The 22,606-nt window shown below is 45.9% G+C and overlaps 1 protein-coding gene across 2 annotated transcripts; it reads left to right on the top strand.

Moving 5' to 3' along the window:
• Positions 1 to 948: 948 nt before the first annotated feature.
• CD59 (CD59 molecule (CD59 blood group)) lies at positions 949 to 22,067 on the top strand. Of its 2 annotated transcripts, none has more exons than XM_047877356.1 (4): positions 949 to 1,051; positions 12,166 to 12,247; positions 13,779 to 13,883; positions 20,557 to 22,067. In XM_047877356.1, the coding sequence occupies exons 2-4, from the start codon at positions 12,175 to 12,177 to the stop codon at positions 20,757 to 20,759; spliced, it is 381 nt and encodes a 126-aa protein (XP_047733312.1). In that variant the 5' UTR covers positions 949 to 1,051; positions 12,166 to 12,174; the 3' UTR covers positions 20,760 to 22,067. The 2 variants fall into 2 exon arrangements, with proteins under 2 accessions (XP_047733312.1, XP_047733313.1); XM_047877357.1 differs by lacking the exon at positions 949 to 1,051 and adding an exon at positions 4,427 to 4,575.
• Positions 22,068 to 22,606: the final 539 nt, after the last annotated feature.

Raw genomic sequence — 22,606 nt, 5'->3', positions numbered from 1 at the left:
TAATGGCATGCCCATGAGATAATGCATGTGAAAGAGTTTAGTAAACAAGGAAATACATGTATTTGCTGTTTTTTTTTAAAGTTATTTATTTATTTTGAAAGAGAGTTTAAGTGGGGGAGGGGCAGAGAAAGAGAGAGACACAGAGAGAGACTCAGAATCCGAAGCAGGCTCCAGGTTCAGAGCTGTCAGCACAGAGCTGGACCAGGGCCCAAACTCACGATCCCCGGGATCATACATAACCCTAGCTGATGTCAGACGCTTAACTGACTGAGCCACTCAGGCGCCCCTGTATTTGCTGTTTTCCGCAGACACATTTTAAATATCAAAGCAAGTCTTGGTTTGAGACTCCCATTTCTAGAGAGGAAAACCAAGATTTGGGCACCACCAACTGAAACTCATTCCCTGACATCCAAAAGCCATCAGGATCGTGGTAGAAAGCCCATGTCATAATCAGTTATATGATTTCCCTACTTAAATGGTATCTCATGCATTTACGAAAAAAAAGGAGACTCAGGCTGCAGCAGGGTTGGAGAACCTGACAGCCAGGCCAAGTGGGGGCTTGGCATGGGCACAATAAAGTTTTTTGAAACATTTTATTTTTTTTAACGAACGGAAAATCTGAAGTCATGGACTTTTCATATATTTGTTTCCTAAAACAAATCAGAGGAGGACATAAACTTTCCGTTTCTGGGGTTTTAAAGACCTTAATCTATTCGTGGCCACGGTCTTTTTTCTGAATCTGGGCGGGTAGCCTGAGTCAGCCTGCGCGCAGTGGCTGCCCCGTTGCCTGGCCAGGGCTGGTTGCGCGGCCGTCGCTCGGGTGGTCTGGGTGCGCGCGGTGAGCTCCAAGGGTCTACAGATCGCTCTAGGACCTAGGTGACCTTGGGCTCCCAGACTGCGGCGCGCGAGTGCCAGACCTAGCGGCCGCGGGGGTAGGGCCAGCGGGAGGGGGCGGAGCTTCCGGGCTTTCAGCGACCCAGGCTGAAAAGACCTGCGGGGCCAGAGCACACGGGCCGCGCGGCGCTGGAACAGACACCCTGGTTGCTGGCAGGTAAGGCCCGAGGCTGGGCTGGGCTGGGCTGGGTCCGAGCCGCACCCGGAACCTGAGGCCGCAGTGAGCTAGATTCGATGCGTGCCCTCACCTGCGGCGGGATCGGGGCGGGCGGAGACCCCAGGAGGAGTGGCGACTCTCGGCATCCTCCCCCAGGCCCTTCTGCCCGCGGCCCGAGGCTTCCCGGCACCGGAGGCCCCTGGTGGCCTGCCTGGGGCTGCCCAGGAGAGCCCTGCACAACTCCTCCCTCCCTTCTCTTCTTTTTGTTAACAAAAAGAAGAGAAGGGGGGAGGAGTGGGCGCCCTTTCTGAAACACCCCAAATCCTGCGCGCTGTGCCCTCCGTTGCCTAGGGAATATCTTCCTGGAACCCCGACCACCTGCCCTCGCCTGGCTCTGAAGGGAAGCTCTTGCACCTTAGGGAAGAGAAATCATGCCTCGAAAGGAGGTTCAACCCGCTCCGTGTCAGGTGGTAACAGACCTTCTCTAGCTGTACAAATTTGGAATTGGAAAAAGGGCGGGACCGAAACGTAGACATTTTGTTTTGAGGGGGCTACCCCCTTCCTGGAGTCTGGCAGCGGACTTGCAAAGCAACGTTAAATCGAGGTTTGTGTTGTTATTTAACGAGAAGCAGGCTCTCCATGGATCCTGGAAATGCGCCGCGTCACATATGCCATCTCTCGGCTAGCTAACTAACACACGTGGGCGGCGGCCGGGCAATGGAAATGGCTTCTGGAAGCTAGCCTGGAACGCACCCACAATGAGAGGAGCTGGAGTTAGTGACTCACCTTGGCAGAGACTTCTGAGATCAGGTTTCCTGCTTCTGTCCTGGGCAGGCCCGGGTTGTGAAATAGGGCGTTCATCTTGCACCTTGTGAAGGCGCTAGCCCAGAGACTTTCTCACGCTTTCCTTTTGACGGTGCTTTTCCTTCTCTCTATAACCGGCTGTGGCCATGGTACCTCCTGTTGTGACCAGCTGATGCCTTTTTGTTTTTTAATGTTATTTATTTTGAGAGCGAGAGAGCACGCGCATGAGCGGAGACGGGGCAGAGAGAAAGGGAGAGAGAGAACCCCTAGCAGGCTTAGCCAGGAGCCGATCTGGGACTCAGTCCACATGAGATCATGACCTGAGCCAAAATCAAATGCTTACCCACTGAGTCACCCAAGCGCCCACCAGCTGGTGCTTTTAAAAATCATGTTCTTGGGGCGCCTGGGTGGCGCAGTCGGTTAAGCGTCCGACTTCAGCCAGGTCACGATCTCGCGGTCCGGGAGTTCGAGCCCCGCGTCAGGCTCTGGGCTGATGGCTCGGAGCCTGGAGCCTGTTTCCGATTCTGTGTCTCCCTCTCTCTCTGCCCCTCCCCCGTTCATGCTCTGTCTCTCTCTGTCCCGAAAAAAATGAATAAAACGTTGAAAAAAAAAATTAAAAAAAAAAATCATGTTCTTACTTGGTGGTGACTTTCTTCAAGAGGTTAAGGGGCCCCAGTGGAGACCTGGCTGCCCACCTCTCTCAACTGCAATACTTCTACTTAATTCTTTTTTTTTTTTTAAATTTTTTTTTTCAACGTTTATTTATTTTTGGGACAGAGAGAGACAGAGCATGAACGGGGGAGGGGCAGAGAGAGAGGGAGACACAGAATCGGAAACAGGCTCCAGGCTCTGAGCCATCAGCCCAGAGCCTGACGCGGGGCTCGAACTCCCGGACCACGAGATCGTGACCTGGCTGAAGTCGGACGCTTAACCGACTGCGCCACCGAGGCGCCCCAATACTTCTACTTAATTCTAAACAAATCAGCCCGTACATTTTACAGATTTAGAGACATAGCCTACATAGGGCCCCTGTCAAGGTTAGCTTGTGATAATAAACAATTTGTGAAATGGAGGTAAAGACTTCAAACGTAGGAGACTTAACCCAGAGATGACTCTGTGTTCAGTTCTCAGGAAAACACCTCTTTTCTACCACTTTTGCCCTACCTTACCTAGCTTAATCTGTCTCTTGGTGACCATGGCTCTGGAATCCACCTGGAATCAGGTAGAGTTTGAAGCTTGATGTGCATGAATAGAAATGGTGAATTCACAACCACCAAGTTCATGTGTCACGGTGTAGCGGTCAAGGGCCTGGGCAGCACACCCGGGTTTGAATCTTGGCTCTGCTGTTTACTGGCTGGGTAATCTTGAGCGAGCTGTTTAACCTCACATTATTATCAGTAAAATAATAGGCCTTACTTCATAGGGTGTTAAAAGGACTGAGGTAATTCGTGGAAATCAGTTTGGCACCTGTTTGTGAGGCACAACTGGTGGCTATTAGTATTTTGGGTGTCCCCACAGCAATTGTTCCTGTTCCCCATAAGGGCATTTTACGCCCACTTCTCCAAGGAAGATACATACAGCTCAGAATGTTCATTGTTAGGGGTGTTCACATTTCTCAAAATGTGGTTATTTATGGGGCGCCTGGGTGGCTCAGTCGGCTAAGGATCTGACATCAGCTCAGGTCATGATCTCACGGTTCCTGAGTTGGAGCCCCGAGCAGGCTCTCTGCTGATAGCTTGGAGCCCGCTTTGGATTCTCTCTCTCCCATTCTCTCTGCCCCTCCCTTGCTCATATTCTCTCTCTTTCTCCCTCAAAAATAAACATTAAAAAACATTTTTTTTAATGTGGTTATTTACTCTGGCGGTAGATTTGTAACCCCAAGGAAGATAAAGACTTGCCTCACAGAGAACCAAAAATGCCTACAACTTGTCACTTCTGTATTTTTAAAGCAGAAACAGGAAACCTTTTGCTGAACCTTGATATAAGGAAAACAGCCCATTATTACTGAGTGATTTGGAAAATCAAAGCCCAAAGAAAGTGGGTTTTACAATGAGGAGAGCAGCTGTGTAATGGAATTCACCTTGACAGCTGCAGGTACAAGCTCCTGAAAAGAAGCAAATTAAAAATTCTGGGTCAGCTCTTAAACTTCGGCCAGAATGCCAAAAAACAAAACCAAGCCCAGAGGTGCTTGAGGTTTTCCTCAAGGGGAATATGTACTTTTTATCTAAGCGCTGTATCTTTGTGAAATATCTTCACTAAACCATTGGCTATGCATGTATAACCTCAAAGGGCAGGGCCATGAGTTGGCTCTCTAATAAGAGGCCCTCTTCGGAGACCTCTAGCTTTTGCAGTCCTGAAACAAATGGCAGAGAAGGCCCTTGTAGGGAAAGCTGCAGATTTATGTGGTTTAGAGAGTTTTGGGGGGGTTGTCCCTGGCAGTTGGGACCTCCCAGGTGGCTGGGAGGGGCTGTTCATTATGATGGTGGCTTTCTGTTTGTCTCTACCTTCTGATGTAATTACTTCTGTGAACTGAGTAACTGGTTTTTGTCTAGGTGTGTCTGTATACGTGGCTGCAGCAGGCACTATATGTGTCCCAAGGCGATAAGGAGGCAAAGCTCCAAGCCTCTGACACTAAGCCACTTGTGAGTTACCAGCCCATGGTGAATGGAAGCAGGACCCACCCAGTGTGGCTCTGCAACTAACGTGTTGCCTCGGGACAGGTAACTTCATTCCCTGGGGTTCCAATAGTTTTCTAGAAAATGAGAACCCTAGATTTCATTTTTGAGGACACTTCTGGCCTTAAAGTTCATCAGCCTCTGAGGTGCCACGCTCCCAGGAGCAGAAACTAAACTGATGGGTATCTGTGAAGCTCTTGGAACCAGCATCGATATAAAAGTCTCTTCTCTGGTGGCCTCAGCTTAATAATTTACTTCAGAAGCTGAATTCACGAGAAGTCTCCTCTCCAGAGAGTTTAACTGTGGGTAAAAGCTCAGAGCTGAGTTTAAATGCTGCTTTAACTATTGACCAGTTCTGGGGTTGATGCATCCGTTTTCTATTGCTGCTGAAACAGATCATCACAAGTTTAGGGGCTTAACACAACACAGATTAATTAAATCTGTGGTTCCGTATGTCAGAAGTCTTGCTGTGGGCATCACCAGGTTCATGTCAATGTGTTGGTAGTACTGTGTTCCTTTCTGGAGGCTCTGTGGGAAAAGCCATTCCTTGCTCATTCAGGTTATTGGCACAATGGAGTCCATTTGGTTAGAGGACTGAGGTCCCGTTTCCTGGTCAAGTGTCAGTTGAGGACTATACTGGAGGCCACCTGTACGCCTCATCTGTGGCCCCCCCACCCCGCTTCATCCGTTCACAAAATCAGCAGTAGTAAGAGAGCTCCATCCTCCTCCTTGAATCTCTTGCCTCTTCTTCTTCCTCTTTTTTTTTTTTAAGATTTTATTTTTAAGTAGTCTGTAACGTGGGGCTCAAACTTACAACACTGATATCAAGAGTCACATGCTCTACCAGCTGTCAATGAGGCTCCCCCACTTGCTTCATTTTCTTTTCTTTTTTTTAATGTTTATTTATTTTTGAGGTGGGGGGAGAGAGAGAAGGAACGAGTGGGGGAAGGGCAGAAAGAAAGAGAGACAGAAGATCCGAAGAGAGCCTGATGTGGGGCTCGAACTCCCAAACCCTGATATCAGGACCTGAGCTGAAGTTGGACACTTAACCAACTGAGCCACCCAGGCATCCCACTTCTGTTTTCACATCTCTGACAGATCCTACTGCCTTCCTGTCCTCTTCAATGTAATCTCCCACATGATTATGGATAATCCAGAACAGGTTGTAACCTTAATCTCATCTACAAAGTCACTTGCCATCTAAGGTTGCCAGTATTCACAGGTACCGGGAATTAGGAGGCGGACACCTTTGGGGAAGAGAGGTGTTATTTATTCTGCCTACCACAGTTGCCTAAATTCATTCCCCTCCTTGATCCAGTTTCCTCTTTTGATAAATGGAGGCAGATTAAATTTACTTTAAAACATTGTGTGAGGATTAAATACAGTTAATGCATTCAGTGACATTGGACCCAGTGTAATCACACAGGCCCTTAAAAGGAGAAGAAGCCTTTAATTATTTAATTAGAACTAACAGCTTCTCTCACAACATTGTTGGGAGAGACGCTTCCAGCCCTATCTAAACTAGCCTCACCCTTGTCCCTGGTCACCCTCTAACCCAGTGGTTTTCAGTGTGTTCCTGGTTAGAAATGCAAATTCTTATCCCCCACACCCCAGACCCAAGACCCAGAACCTCTAGAGATGGGACTCTGCATCTGTGCTTAATGGCCTTACAGGTGACTCTTATGCCACTTGCGTTTCAGAACCGGTGCTGTTCCCTTATTTTGTTTTCTTTCTAGTCTTTAGCACTAGGTGATGTCTACCTCCACTAGATTATAAAGTTCTAGGCAGGGCCTTGCCTGGTTCACTGGTCACTAACACAGCGCCTAGCACAGTACCTGCTCACAGGGGGCTCATAAATAATTGTTGTGGGATAAATGGGGTGTTGAGAGTGAACCTACTTAACGGCAGTAAATATGCCCACTCACCAGTGAATTCCTTTCATTTGCTTAAGTTGTGTCATTAAATAGCGATGTGTTAAATGCTTCATGTTCAAGTTCTATGGATTGTTTAGATAGTTAATTTGGAAGGACTGGTTGGAGTTTCTGGATGGACAGTAACATCCCTTTGTTTTCCTTTTAAAATAATGGGATATGGGGGGGGGGTGGAATGTGGGCTCACACTATCCATAAATTTGCTACCTAAAGCATTTTCAGGAACTTGATCAGGGATGTCTGTATTTGTAAATCACCTTGCAACGTTTCAGCTTCCTCTTCCATCTCAGGTGGATGCAAATGAATAAATAATTATCAGGTTGGTTTTATTGTAAAATTAATCTTTTGTACTTCTGAGAACTTTGGTTTTAACCCCTTGCTGCCTTCTGCAGGAACCTTTTCTGCAATGTCTGTGATCCTTGATCTCTGCTCTCTGCTTGAACATTGTCAAGTGATGAGAAGTTTTTTTACATTTTATCAAGGGAATTGCTTTCCACATGTGCTGATACTCTGTACATTGCCTCACACACAGCAGGAAGGTAGGAGGGATGGGGTGGAGGCAAATAGTTGTTCCTTAGGAAGTCCTGATGCTGCCTTTGGAAATTACACAGGATAACCTCTCCCTCCCTTTCTCAGTGACCCTCAGCATATCTGAAGACAGTAATTGTCTCTGACTATATTTTTTCAAATAGAAGAGTCCTGGTTTCTTCCTTCAACTATTTCTCCTGGGTTCTACACCTGTTTATTTTACTATCCTGATAAACGGGAAAGAATTCAGAAATTGGCCACTAGGAATTAAAAATACTATTTCCAGGTCAGGTCTGCTGAGCCCAAGACAGAGTAACTCCAGGATTGCATGTACATTTGTCTGCTTGTTTGTTCCTTAAACTGCTACTTTTTAGTCCATATTAAGCTTTAAAACCCTCACATATTAATCTTATATTGTTTTCATTATGTAGAATAATCATTACCCCTTCACAAATGAGGAACACGTCAGTTCTCATTTGACCGCTTTAAGGTTCTATGAATCGGCAGCAAAGTGGGATTAGAATATAGCTCTCTCTTGCAGGACTGCAAGAGAATCACCCAAGCCTCGTATTTTACCAATACAGAGTGTGACTAAAATAATTGTCACCAGATAGACATAGGAGAGGATATGTACACAAAACATTTTTTTACCTCAAGCCAATTTTGAAAAGTGGTATATATTTTTATACCTAATCAGGTTGAGTAGTAGAAAAAAAACTTAAGCTGCAAGTAAAATGATTTGTAAGTACATTAACATATCCTGCTATCACGTTCAGAACTCTTTCTATAAAAATGTTTATTGTTAAGAAAATATATTTAAGCATGAACAAGCTGCTCATAATTCTACTGTTCTATCAACCACATGTTCCAAAACTGTTCAGGAAAGTTGATACAGTATTCCAAGCGTCACTTTCAACAAAAAGTAATAAGATTATAGCTATTTTTAAACTGGCTTTTTCCTTAATACATTGTGAACAGCCTTCCCTGTTTGTCCCTCTTCATGGCTGTGCAGTTCCCCACCGTAGAACTGTATCCTAATTTACTCATAGCCGTGTATGTTGCCAAATGTTTACTGTTTTAGACAGTGCTTATCTATCTTCTAGTGTTTACTTATTCCTGCAGATGAAAAGCCTATTTGGAGCACCCCTGAAGGAATCAGCTTCAGAGTCACCCAGAAAAACCTGTCCATACTTCCTAAGACTGGCTTCAAGTGTGTATTACAACTCCAAAATGGTATTTTCCAGGAGGCTTACCCATCTTTAGTCTTTGGACTTTATTCAGAATGACTTTAGTCTGTTTCCAATAATTAAATCCGCGGTTTAAATTTTTTTTTTAATTTTTAAATTTGTTTTTTTATTTTTGAGAGAGAGAAAGACACACACACACACACACACACACACACACACACACACACACAGAGCGTGAGTAGAGGAGAGGCAGGGAGAGAGGGAGACACAGAATCTGAAGCAGGCTCCAGGCCCTGAGTTGTCAGCACAGAGCCTGACACGGGGCGGGGCTCAAACCCTGGAACCATGGGATTGTGACCTGAGCCGAAGTTGGACGCTTAACCGACTGAGCCACCCGGGTGCCCCTTAAATCCACTGTTTAAATGAGTTAATGTGTTTAGCAAAGAAGAGTGTTGGGCCCTCTGGGTACATTTTGCATGGAAGTGTTTGGCTTGGGTGGAGTGGGAAAGTCATGGCAGAGCATCTGATGTACACTTAACTTATGGGCATCATTTTAAAGTTTAAAGCAGGGGCGCCTGGGTGGCTCAGTCGGTTAAGCGTCCGACTTCAGCTCAGGTCACGATTTCGCGGTCCGTGAGTTCAAGCCCCGCGTCGGGCTCTGGGCTAATGGCTCAGAGCCTGGAGCCTGCTTCCGATTCTGTGTCTCCCTCTCTTTCTGCCCCTCCCCCGTTCATGCTCTGTCTCTCTCTGTCCCAAAAATACATAAACGTTAAAAAATAAATAAATAAATAAAGTTTAAAGCTGAGGGTGTTTTAGAGTAGGGGGTAAGAGTTTGAAATTACGAGGTTCAGTTTGTTTTTGTTTTAATTCTGAAGAAAGATTTGCCAAAAGATGGGTGACATTATGTGACCACCAAAAGGGAAACATTTGTTATGTGTGGATTTTCCCAATATCTCTGATTATAAAAGTAATACCTGGTCCATTATAGAATAGCTGGGGAAAGTATGGCAAAAAGTAAAGGGTCAGGAAGAGAAATAAGAAATCATAAGTAATCCGTCTTAGCATTAACTACTGTCAACATGTTGGGGGCATTTATAAAACAGCTTTAAAGCAATCAGGTATTTTCTTTCCTCCCTCTCCTGCCATGAGAACGTTTTGCCCTTGGAAATTGACATTTTAGTAGTGGTTAACGAAGACTTGGTCTCATTTCGATTTGAACAGCTTAACCTTGGCATCAGCACACTGGCCACTTCTTCCTCTGCCATCTTTGCCCTCCCCTCCCACAGCCATGTCACGGAAGCGGCCACAGTGACTACCAGCCAGCAAAGTGATGTGTTGAAACCAAGCCTTGACACTCTCCATTCAACCCCAAAATCTGGGGGCTGCCTTAACGTCTGGTGCCCTCGATGCCCCCGGCTCATCCATTCCAGGGCGTTTGTCTGGCTTCCTCACCTAATGCTACCTTCTGTCTACCCTCCACACCCCTCCCTCCCATCACCCCCTCCCTCCCCAGTTTCTTCCTCCTGGTAACCTCACAACTCTTCAGTAATACTATAGTGGCGACTGCTTTCGGAGTGCCTTCTTGAGTGCCGGGTGTTGTACCATGCAGTATGTGTATTTATCCCCATGCTAATGAATGGAGAGTGGAGTTCAGAGGTTGAGTTCACAGCACGTAGGTGGCAGAGCCAGACCTGTTCAAGGCCTTGTTCAGACTCTCCAGACCAGACCGGAAAGCCTGTCCCTTAAGCAGCTCATTGTTTCTTCCCTGCTTTTGTTAAGAGATGAGCGTTTCTTAGGAGGCAGGTTCTTTCCGATGCACTTCATCAGGGGACACCTCTGTGTATGGCCCCGTTTGTCATGCTGCTGTCACCATTCCAGGGGAAGCCTGGAAGTTCCTGCCAGCCTGACACCTTCCCAGTTCCTGACCCTGGCCTGGAGCTCCCTCCCTCCTCCTCCTCCAGGGGGGACACCTGACGTGGCAGCCGTTCTTATTTTGGAGCCCCTGCCCTGCTGTGGGGAACCTCAGATTAATACCTTCCTCTCCTTGTTCTTCACAGACCTGAGCCCTGTCTAACTTGAACGTGTCAGTTATCCTTTCTGCCCAGAAACTGGTGAACATGAGAAGCCAGGCGGGGAGCTGGCAGTGTGCCCAGGCCCAGGTCACTCACTAGCAAGGGGAGAGTAGATGGGGTTCTCACTCCTCTGGCTCCAGGCAGAGGGCATTGCAGGGCAGTCAGGATGCCAGCAGGAGGGGCTGAGGCCTCTTCCTCAGCCTTAGAGTACAGAGGCCTCAGGGCCCCCACCTCTCAGGGGGAGTGGCCAGGAAGAAAGATCCGAGTACTCAGGTACTCAGAACAGGAGGTGTAGTAGACATGCCTGTCTGAGTTAGGGCAAGAAGTCGGTGTGCATCCACACATCCACCACTTGTGTGTGCCTGGCTGTGTCAAGCACATACTCATTTAACTTGTTTTACCTCCATAAATCCTCGCGGTGTTGGATCGCACCTCTGTACCCGCCGCTTGTTGTAGATGAAGTGAATGAGGCCTGGTTGCAGCCGCATAACCTGCCCTATATCCAGATCTCTGCCACTCCAACATCTGAGCTCTAACCTCTGCCCTTGGGCACCTCCAATCCTCACTGTATGGGGTTGCTGTGGGTAGCTAACCCCCAGGCGGCTCAGCATGGGGGGGGGGGGTGGCCATTAGTAGGTTGTTGCAGATTTTGAAGAGGCCAGAAGGAAGTAGAGGTTATTCAACTTGTAAAGAAAGGCCAGGCCCTGTTTGGTTTTCTTCCTAGTTCCCCACACATCAGGAAAGCCCCGTGTCTCTTTGATCCAGGCATGACTTACTCAGTGTTTTCTTTGAGCAATGCCAGAATCTGTTCTTTCTGGTTCTCAACCCTCCCCTGACCATCTTCAGCCCATTCCTGAGCAGAGGATGACCTTCAGAGGTGTGGAGATGATGTTCTTAACTTAAAGAGGGGTGGGGGCTCACCTACCAAGAGACCCTGGGCCTGTCAGGCAGAAGTCCTGACCTGTGGGGCTGAGGGGCCTAGATTGTGGGGCATCTTGGTTTAGAGGCACTGTTGCCTCCTTGTTTCAGGAGGGGGTCGGGAAGGTAGGGGTGGGATTGGGAGACTTCTTAGAGCTGACTTATACTTACTCAGTTAGAAATCTCTCTGTGCTTTGCCTTCCTTATCGGGTGAAAAGGGTTTGAGCTATCTCAACCCTTCCGTCTCCTCCCCTGATGCTCACTGTACCCACGTAGGCATTACTGTAGTGGGACTGGTCGTCAAAGTCACCCAGACTCCTCTTTACCTCCCCAGAGGGGAGGAGGTGAACAAGGCGGTGTCTCCATCACACTTGCTACGGTGGGGAGCTTCTGTGCATGCTAAACCTTTGCCTCCTGTTCTGCCGCAGGAGGCACCGGCATCTGGAGGGCACCAGTGTCACCTGTCTGGCCTGACACACTTAGTGGCATGGCCTGGAAAGGTGACCCTTGCTAGGCCCCGGGCCCAGCCAGCAGCTTCGGGTGGGGGCAGCAGAGTGGGAATTGTAGTTGCTGAATTAAGTATTTTTCTCGTATTCCCGTTTGACTAAACAACACTTATGGGGAAGAGAGTGCTATCCCCACTGCATGATCGTGACGACTGTGGCTTGGAGTGGACGTTTATTCACGGCCACTGTAGGTGAGAGCTGGGGTTGGGGCCCGGGCACTGCTGACTCTCGGCCAGGTGCACATTGACTCCCACAGCCACCCTTCTCCCAGGACCGGCAGCGTTTCTTTAGTAACCTGAGGTTTGGGGGCAAGAGGAGGGACCAGGAGAGCACCTTGGTTCACGGCACCCCAGACCATTTCTAGACCATTTCTCGATCTGCTAACTCCTTCCCCATGCTACCTGAAGGCTCCAGGCCCTCCAGCTGTTGGTCTCTGAGATAACCAGCACCCATTTGTTGGTTTGTGACCACCCTTTGTGTCCCTTCCTTGCAGAGTCTGTGGATGATCACGATGGGAAGCCAAGGATTCATCCTGCTGGTGCTCCTGCTCATCCTGGCTGTCCTCTGCCATTCAGGTGAGCGGTCCCCGGGGACATGGATCTGAATCATGAGGTCATGCGCTCACTTTTTCTTCGACCTCAGCAAGACTGACCCAATGCTTAGCATGTGGGTACGTGGATATTTGCACACTGAATGAACATGGTAGCTATGAATATTTCTGCCCAACAGAATTTCCAAAGGTGAACTTTGGTTCCACTGTTTAAAGGTTTGTCAAGAAGCCACATGAAGGGGCACGTGGGTGACGCGGTTGGGCATCTGACTCTGATTGCCGCTCAGGTCAGGACCTCATGGTTCACGGGTTTGAGCTCTATGTCAGGCTCCGCGCTGGGAGCGGGGAGTCTACTTAGGATTCTCTGTCTCCCCCCTTTCTCTGCCCCTCCCCTGCTCACTGCTTTCTCTCTTCCTCTCTCAAAAATAAATAAATAAACATTAAAAAAAAGAGAAGAAGAAGAAACCAAATGAACTCTGGCTCTAGCCAGGAGAAGATTCAGTCCTAGGAACAACCTTTCAAATGGCCGTCTCCAGGATCCGAGCCAGAATTCACCCTCCCTCTTACATTCTCCCCTCTCATGCGTGTGTACACGCATCCGGAACAGGAGGGGACTGCAGAAACATTGCGTCTCTGTCCCTTCCCATTGTGGCTCCCCTCCCACACAGGGGCAACCAACGCCCTCAGGAAGGAAGAGGCAGAGTGGGCTAACCACCCCCCCCCACCACCTTCACCCTATGGGGGGGTGCCTGGCTCCAGGCATCTGTCTCGTCATCTGCAAACAAAGTGGTAGGAGGGAGTTATTTGGACCGACCTTTCAAAGGTTAATCTGGAACCTTCACAGATGGAGAGTCGTCTGCTAGGTGGGATTTCACACCAGGGAAGGCGAACATGGCCATTTAAGATGCTCTAGAGAGCTTGGCTCCTATATGCTCAGATAGTGAGGAGCCACTTTCTTCTGGCCTTCTGGAAAATTCCCTCCCCCGTGGGGATGGATATATGCTTTGGCCTTAGAACTGCAAGTTAGCTCTTGGGTTCTAAAACCCACACTTGGTCTGGGTTTCACCATGACATTCTTCTATGAGATTTTACATATTTCATTTTCAAAAATGTCCTTTCACACAGACAGATACTGCCACATAACTGATTATCGATCTATGAGAATGTGATCAGAGAGCATTCGTTGCCTGGAAGGCATTTATAGAATTCTGTTAGTTTATTCTCTTGATAGTTACCTTTTAATACATCGCTGCAAATTAATCACTTTTTAAAAATCACTTCTAGTTGAGGGTAAGAGGAAGCTTCTCATTTGCACAGTTCTAGGGATTTTGACACATGGAAATTCTTTTTGTACTTGTATCAGGGTCCAAAAATTGCTGCTGGGACTGCAGTTTGAGGTTGGAAAAATAGATCTGCTATGGATCTGTGTGGGAATGGAAGCGCGCTGTGAGCTGCGAGCCCCTGTCCCATCGAGTGCAGATGGTGGGCCTCCTTCCGCCAGGACGGCAAGTTAGTGCTGCTCTAACAAGTCCTGACGGGTTTCTTTCTGATTCTAGGTCATAGCCTGACATGCTACAGCTGTGTGTCACCAGTGAGTGGTAACTGCACTAAGACCACCGTTTGTTCATCGAATTTTGACTCGTGTCTCTACATTGAAGCCGGTAAGAGCCTGCCCCTTCCCTGCCTCCTAACTGTAAGGGGATGAGGAGGGCCTGGGAAAAAATGAGCGCCACATTCATTCTCATCAGGCTTGTATTCAACAAGCAGTAACTGTCATCTAAGAGAGAAAAATAAAAACACCCTTCAAGGTTATTCTCTTCTTCTATACTCTACCACAAAGCCTTTCCAGAGTCAGCCACAAAGAATACTGAACATATCAGGTGAACTCCTAAAAGGCTCGGGAGACCCACAGGTTCAGAAAAACCCAATAGAAAGGAGAAGAAGATTAATTTGCCTAGAAAGAAGAAATCCTTCAATAAGTAAGGACAAATCAGAATTATCCTGTCTGACTGGAGTATCTGATAATTTTGATATAAATTCCTGGAATGTGGCTAAAATTCCAAGCCCTACAATGCAAGGTCCTTGATTGTGTAGGACAGGTCCTCTACCTCGATAGAGAGGCCCATAATAATTCATTGTTAATGTAGAAAGCACAATAAGGCCCCTGGAGAGAACATAGCCACTCACTCCACAAATATTTGAACACAGTTATGTATGAGCACATGCATCAAGTTAACCTTGATCATCTGTGTCTCTTCAACCACATCTCTCCCACCTCTCTCCACAAGAAGTGTCATTTCCAAATAAGAGAATAGAGGCAATATTTTTTTTATATTTAATTTTATTTTTTATTTTTTTAAATTTGTATCCAAATTAGTTAGTATATAGTGAAACAATGATTTCAGGAGTAGATTCCTTAATTCCCCTTACCCATTTAGCCCATCCCCCCTCCCACAACCCCTCCAGTAACCCTCAGTTTGTTCTCCATATTTATGAGTCTCTTCTGTTTTGTCCCCCTCTCTGTTTTTGTATTATTTTTGTTTCCCTTATGTTAATGTGTTTTGTCTCTTAAAGTCTTCATATGAGTGAAGTCATGATTTTTGTCTTTCTCTGACTAATTTCACTTAGCATAATACCCTCCAGTTCCATCCACATAGTTGCAAATGGCAAGATTTCATTCTTTTTGATTGCCGAGTAATACTCCATTATATACATACATATATATATATGTATGTGTGTGTGTGTGTATATATATATGTATATATACGTATGTATATATACATATATACATATGTATATATGTATATATGTATATATATGCATATATATATGTATATATACATATATATATACATATATATATACACACACACCACATTTTCTTTGTCCATTCATCCATCGATGGACATTTGGGCTCTTTCCATACTTTGGCTCTTGTTGATAGTGCTGCTATAAACATGGGGGTGCAAGTGTCCCTTCGAAACAGCATACCTGTATCCCGTGGATAAATGCCTAGTAGTGCAATTGCTGGGTCGTAGGGTAGTTCTATTTTTAGTTTTTTGAGGAACCTCCATACTGTTTTCCAGAGTGGCTGCACCAGCTTGCATTGCCACCAACAATGCAAAAGGGTTCCTCTTTCTCCGCATCCTTGCCAACATCTGTTGTTGCCTGAGTTGTTAATGTAAGCCATTCTGACAGGTGTAAGGTGATATCTCCTTATGGTTTTGATTTGTATTTCCCTGATGATGAGTGATGTTGAGCATTTTTTCATGTGTCGGTTGGCCATCTGGATGTCTTCCTTGGAGAAGTGTCTATTCATGTCTTTTGCCCATTTCTTCAGTGGATTATTTGTTTTTTGGGTGTTGAGTTTGAGAAGTTCTTTATAGATTTTGGATACTAACAGAATAAAGGCAATATTATGTGTAGAGTAAGAATTAGATTAGCAGTTAGGAGCTCCCATCTCCCATCTCTGTCCTGCCTCCATCCAGTAAGTTCCTTCTGCCTGTGTTTTTTCATTTATGAAATGTAATATGTGTATTGGATGGTAGAGGTGAAGAGGAGAGGGAAGGAGGGAAGTAGAGCCAAATCTTTTTTCCAGCTCTCAAATCCCATTGTTTCTGATTGTTAAACTTTTATTGAAAAATTTTCCAACTTTACTGAACAATAATTGATAGAGAAAAATTGTGTATGCTTGAGGTACACAGTGTAATGATTTGATATTTGTATGCATTGTGAAATGATTACCACAGTGATCTAAGTAACACATCCAGCACCTCACAGTTGCCTTTTTTGTGTGTGATGAGAACACTAAGATCTATCCTCTTAGCAAATTTCAAGCATACAATACAATATTAGTAACTATTCTCACCATGCTATACGTGAGACATCCAAAACTTATCTATCTTATAATGAATTGTTCCACTTTTAAAAGTGGTTTGTGTAGGGGCGCCTGGGTGGTTCAGTGAGTTAAACATCCGACTCTTGACTTCAGCTTAGGTCATGATCTCACTGTTTGTGAGTTCGAGCCCCACATCTGGCTCTGCTCTGACAGCATGGAACCTGCTTGGGATTCTGTCTCCTCCTCTCTGCCCCTCCCCCTCTTGCTCTCTCTCTCTGTCTCTCTCTCAAAATAAATAAAAATAAACTTTGGGGAAGAAAAAGTGGTTCGTATAAATAACAAGACCCACCTATTAATAGTGGCCAAAATCCAAAATGCTGACAACACCAAATGCTGACAAGGGTTCAGAGCAAAAGGAACTGTCGTTCGCTGCTCGTGGGAATGCAAAATGGTGCAGCTTGGCAGTTTCTTAAATAAGCTAAATATACTCTCACTGTGTGATTCAGCACTCACTGAATATATACCCAAAGGGGTTGAAAACTTCTGTCCACACAAAAACCTGCACACAGATGTTTCTAGCAGCTTTATTCATGGTTGCCAAGATTTGGAAACAACCAGATGCCCTTCAGTAAGTGAATGGGTAAATGAACTGTGCATTGTAGTACATCCAGACAATGGACTAAAAAGAAATGAGCTATCAAGCCATGAAAAGACATGAAGGAAAATTAAATGCCTATTACTGAGGGAAACAAGCCAATACGAAAAGGCTACGTAATGTATCATTCCATGGTAGGACATTTTGGAAAAGGCAAAAGGAGACCATAAAGAGGTCATTGGTTGCCAGGGGTTAGCAGGAAGGAGGGAGGGATGAAAAGGTGGAGCACAGGATTTTAGGGCAACAAAACTACTCTGTGTGATACTATATTGGTGGACATGTGCCACGTGTATGTCAAATTGCATGCCAACACCCAGAGCGAACCGAAACGTAAATGATGGATTTTGGATGGTAATGATAAATCCATGTGGGTTCCTCAGTTGTAACAAGTGTACCACTGGGGGGGGGGGGCGGTGGGGGAGATGCTGATAAAGGGGGAGGTTCTTTAGGGTGGTCACAGAGGTGTCAGGGGGCTGAGAACTCTACATCTGCTAAATTTTGCTGTGAATCTAAAGGTCCTCTAAAGAATAAAATCTATTTTTTTAAAAGGGATAACATGAATCTTAAATATTTTTCTTCTTATGTACAGAAGTCCCCAAATTCGGCCAGACATGTAATAGCAGTTCTTGAACTAGAGCTGTTTTGACCTTGCAGTAAGACAGATACTAACAGAGCACCTAAATCCCCCTGCAGCTCGGATTGACGTCTCCTGGGAGAGGCAGGGCACACTGTCAAAAACATGAGTCAAAGGTCAGGTACTCATTGGAGAGATCATTCAACTACTCTAGCCACATTTTCCCCAACTAGAAAGTGGGCATACTTCTCTTCTGGGGTCAGGGGGGCAGTTTGAAGAGAAAACGCACATGATGGTGCTGTACAGAGTGAGTCTAGAGGAGAAGTAGGCGTTGAGTGTGAAATCAGCTGAAACTTCCTGGCATCCTGGCCGTGTCCCTTATGACCTTCTGAACAAGGGGCACACTTAGAGGTGCCGAGGACAATTAGGGACGTTGCTTGGTGACGTTAGATGCAAACTAAATCTTCAAAGAGAGCCGGGATGATGCGTCAAGCAGAGAGAGAACCTCTAACATTGCAGTGACTCTGATATAATCCGCTTTATTTGGGTGGTTCTGACCGAGGCTTTGGTGAGCTCACCACATCAGAGGTTGTTATGCAAATAAGATCATTGAAGTAGAGGGGCGCCTGGGTGGTTCAGTTGGTTAAGCATCCGACCTCAGCTCAGGTCGTGATCTCACAGTTCATGAGTTTGAGCCTGGTGTCAGGCTCCCTGCTGAAAGGCTCCGAGCCTGGAGCCTGCTTCAGATTCTGTCTCCCTCTCTCTCCCTGCCCCTCCCCCGCTCGAGCTCTGTCTCTCTTTCCTTCAAAAATAAACATTAAAAAAAAAATTAAAAAGATCATTGAAGCAGATGCTTGGCTCACTGCAGGACACATAGTAAATGATTAATTGGTAGCAATTATTAATAAATTGCTATCTGCTCTCTCCAGGCTGTTAGGTTCCCCTAATTAAAATTCTGGTAGCTTTAATGTTTTTCCAGTTCCACTGCCTGGTTAGTATTATGGAAAGCAGTAACTTGCCCTATTCTACAGCATCCTCTATTGGAGGCATCTTAAATACCGATGACCAAGAAAGTAAAGTCACTAGAACACTCTGGCCTCTGCCACTTGACCAAACTTCATTAAAATTCAGTCCAAACACACATTCCCTCTGAGGAGGAGGTGGGACAGTTACATTTGCAATTATGAATGTAGTTTTGAGGGCATCTGGGTGGCTGAGTCAGTTAAATGTCCGACTCTTGATTTTGGCTCAGGTCATGATCTCAAGGTCGTGAGATCAAGCCCCAAGTTGGGCTCTGTGCTGATGGTGCGGAGCCTGCATGGGATTCTCTCTCTCCCTCTCTCCCTGACCCTCCCCTGCGTCTGTGCACCTGTTCTCTCTTTCTCTCTCAAAATAAATAAAACTTTTTTAAAAATGTAGTTTTGGGGGCGCCTGGGTGGCGCAGTCGGTTAAGCATCCGACTTCAGCCAGGTCACGATCTCGCGGTCCGGGAGTTCGAGCCCCACGTCAGGCTCTGGGCTGATGGCTCGGAGCCTGGAGCCGGTTTCCGATTCTGTGTCTCCCTCTCTCTCTGCCCCTCCCCCGTTCATGCTCTGTCTCTCTCTGTCCCAAAAATAAATAAATGTTGAAAAAAAAAAATGTAGTTTTGTTCCCAGCCATGAATGAAATTTAGTTACAAGCCTTTAATAGGGAAATAGGTATCTGCATTTTTTTTTCTTTTTTCCCAGCACAGAAGATAAGAAAGGGATTCCAGGGCAAGGCCCATACCTCCTATGTCTGTATAGCCCCAGTTTGTAGCACACAGTCTTGGCACATAGACAGTTATTTCGGAGAGGAAAATCTACCATAATTCCTCTCAACTAACACATTGTTTTTCCCTTCATTTTTCTGAATATTAAAAAAAACCATGGGATAGTTGGCATATATGCTTTTGGCTTCTATTTTTCTATGTGTGCAAAGATTGGGACCATAGTGGCATGTTTTCTTGGAAACTCTTCCTATATTACTGAATAGTCTAATGATTTTTAAATGAAGTTTAAAATATTTTAAAAAGTTATCCAATGACTTTAAAAAAAAAATCTCGGTCCATAAGCGATATATAAATGAAGGATAGTCTTCTGGGAAGGTAATACTGTTAAATTCCTTGGGGATTTTTCTAGAAAAAAATTAATGCATTTACCTCCACACATACACTTTATTTACACAGATGGCTCTCATTCTACATACTGTCCTGCATCCACTCTATTGAGATATAATTCACATACAATTTAAAATAATACAATGCAGTGACTTTTAGTGTATTCACAAGGTTGCACGTCTGTCATCACTAACTCCAGAATATTTTTATCCCGAAAAGAAAATCCTTACCCATTAAGTAGTCACTTCCCATTCCTCCCTGCCACATAACCCAGAAGTTACTAATCTACCTGCTGTCCCCATGGATTTGCCTGTTCTGGACATTTCATATAAACGGCATTCTACAGTATTTGTGGCCTTTGTGACTGGCTTCTTTCACCAAACATAATGTGTTTAAGGTTCACCCGTGTTATCACGTGTTATCAATACTTCCATTCATTTTTATGGCTGAATAATATTCCAGTGTATGGATAGACCACATTTTGTTTATCTATTCACCAATTAATGGACATGTGGGTTTCCACTTCTTAGGGATTTTTTTTAAATGTTTATTTATTTTTGAGAGAGACAAAGTACGAGCAGGGAAGGGGCAGAGAGAGAGGGAGACACAGAATCTGAAACAGGCTCCAGGCTCTGAGCTGTCAGCACAGAGCCCGACGCGGGGCTCGAACCCACAAACCATGAAATCATGACCTGAGCTGGAGTCGGATGCTTAACCCACTGAGCCACCCAGGCGCCCCCTGCAGTAACCATTCTTGAGGATCTCTCCTAATCTTTTTCACAAGGAACTTCATAGAGCAAATTCTAGAAGTAAGGTTGTTGGATCAATGGGAGTATGTGTTTAAAAATCTTAGCAAACCCCTAAAACCTCAGCACGATCCCCTGTGGGCTCCCACCACACACAGCTGTGCGGGTTCTCATGAGACTTTGGTTTTAGGGAAAAGTTCCTTTTCGAGCCGCATCATCAGTCGCTCAATCGTTCCCCTTTATAGCCCGACTAGGATACGTATTCTTGCCCGGATGTCTCTACTTCCCTTCGGAGCTAGGTTCTAAGAAGTAGGATCAGGAGTTCGAAGGCAGGCACAGAACATTGCCCACTTGCTCACCCTTGTGTGTGTGTCTCCCCCACAGAGCCCAAATCCTATTACTACCAGTGCTGGAAGTTGGCGGACTGCAGTTTCGAGCGCATCTCAGCTTCCTTGGGGCTTCAGAAGCTCCAGTACCGCTGCTGCCAGCAGGACCTGTGTAACAGGAGCTTTGGCACCACTGTCTCCGGGACGATGGCTCTGCTGGTGACCCCGCTGCTGGCAGCAGCCTGGAACCTTTGTCTCTAACTCAACACTGGGAGGCCCTTCTCCTAAACTTTCTGTTTCTGTATATTCCTTGTTTCCTCTGCTGCTGCATTCCCAAGGCTATTTTCACCTGGATCCTATTGGGAAGGATTAAAACTAGCTTGAGCCACTTGGTAAAAAGGGAGACTCAGCGCCTTTGAAGACCGGTCGTGTTGGCAGCAAAGACCCGTTGGAGGGAAGAAACTGAAGAGGGAGGCGAGGGCGATTTGAGCTAGGTCACGTGCTTGTTGCAAGACCAGCTTTGCGGTGGCTGCTGGAGTACATTAGACTCTGCGTGTCTCCTTTCTTTTCCGTCTCATTCCTTGAATGTAAAGAGTATCATGAGTGCTTTTGGGGGGAGACCGGGGCAGGGGGTTCTTTTCAGCAGTCTCTCGGGGAATGCTTTCATCCTCTCCCTTTACGGGCCCTGTGCTGCCGCGCAGGCACAAAGAACCTTCCACGTGTGGGCTGTCAGGGGCAGTGAAATTCCTAATGCAGAGCAATTGGAATGACCTTGGTCTTCGCAACTAGCAGGTGTCTGGCAAGGAAGAAGGTAAGCCCTCCACATGGTGGGGCACGGAAACCGCAGGTCTTCCGAGATCTGAGTTTTCCTCTGTCCCTAGATTGTGTATGGGCTACTCTGTCTTCCCTAGAAAAACTTAATAGGACATATTAATGATATGTTAAAACTACCCCTCCCACTTTTTTATTGGAATGGTGGGATATCTTGGCTGTGTCACACATAGTTAAAAGTCTGAACATTTGGACATCCTGTGTTAAAAATGACTTGCGGTATTAAGTGTGCTTGTTTTGCATAGTACTGGTAGCAAGTCTCTTCATACGTGTACTTAAACTGTATGAACACAATGGGAAGAGCCTCTGAGTTGCAGGTGGGGACCTCCAAGTGTCCTCACGAACAGCAGCAACAGCAAGGGTGTGATTTGCCTGCCAACTTCCGGCCTGTTGACTCCTAGCTGACTTAGCACAGATTGCGTAAAATGCATGTGTAAGGGTTATTAACATAATCACAATTGTTAAGGCTTTGGGAAACTCTTCTGATTTCCTGAAAAGTGATCCACCTTTTCAGGAGGGCAACGTTTTGCCTTTTTCTAGTGGGTGATGGTGAATAATTCTTAAGGTCCGGTAGACTTAAGGACATTTGTGTTCTTATAATCTTGATTGTACTTAGCAGCATAGCCTGATTTTTGCAGATGATGCTAGGCTTCCATGATTAACATTTTTTTTAAGACCCCTTGATTATGTAATCTCAAACTGGGAGGAATGCCCTTCCAAAAATAAAATTTAATCAAATGCACGAGCGTGGTTATTGGCCCGGAAGGAAAACAACATGCGGGACGCCCAGTGGTAGCAACTGAAAGAGAAGAGCGTGACCAGTGTCAGCTGTCTCGTGTTGATGCCCTTACTTGAACAGAGACGACTAGGACCTTCCTCAACAAAACCTAGCATTGCCTTGGTGGTCTGGGTTACTTACTGGCTCCGTGTTTTTCCTTACAGCGTCTTTAATTCCCTTGTCCAAGACAAAATACTACGTGTACCTCTTTCCTCACTTTCCCGCCCAAAGAAGTACTGAAGTGCGCACAGCTGCTGGCTGAGCAAAAAACAGTTCCTTTCACACAGGCCTTTAGGAAACAGAACCAATTTTGACTCACTTATGTAGAAAATTAATCTAGGGGAACTTCTGAGGGAGAATTCAGCCAGACTACAAAAAGCCAGGATTTGGGCAGTTCCAAAATGTTCTCTCTAAAGATTCAGATTCTAAGGTGTGACTGTCTGACTGCTGTCTTGGGTCACGTGCCCACTTTGGGGCCAGGATGCGTCGAGAAAGGGAT

The sequence above is a fragment of the Prionailurus viverrinus genome, chromosome D1 (genome assembly GCF_022837055.1).
Source record: "Prionailurus viverrinus isolate Anna chromosome D1, UM_Priviv_1.0, whole genome shotgun sequence".
NCBI classification, from domain to species: Eukaryota; Metazoa; Chordata; class Mammalia; order Carnivora; family Felidae; genus Prionailurus; species Prionailurus viverrinus.
Note: the sequence above shows the minus strand (reverse complement) of the source record. Positions and strands in the feature narration are given on the sequence as shown.

What these genes read in the sequence shown, in the direction of transcription:
- CD59 (XM_047877356.1), top strand. Translation starts at nt 12,175, where the DNA reads ATGATCACGATGGGAAGCCAAGGATTCATCCTGCTGGTGCTCCTGCTC. An exon ending in GGCTGTCCTCTGCCATTCAG is followed by an intron (nt 12,248 to 13,778) that starts GTGAGCGGTCCC and finishes TTCTGATTCTAG; the next exon opens with GTCATAGCCTGACATGCTAC. An exon ending in GTGTCTCTACATTGAAGCCG is followed by an intron (nt 13,884 to 20,556) that starts GTAAGAGCCTGC and finishes TCTCCCCCACAG; the next exon opens with AGCCCAAATCCTATTACTAC.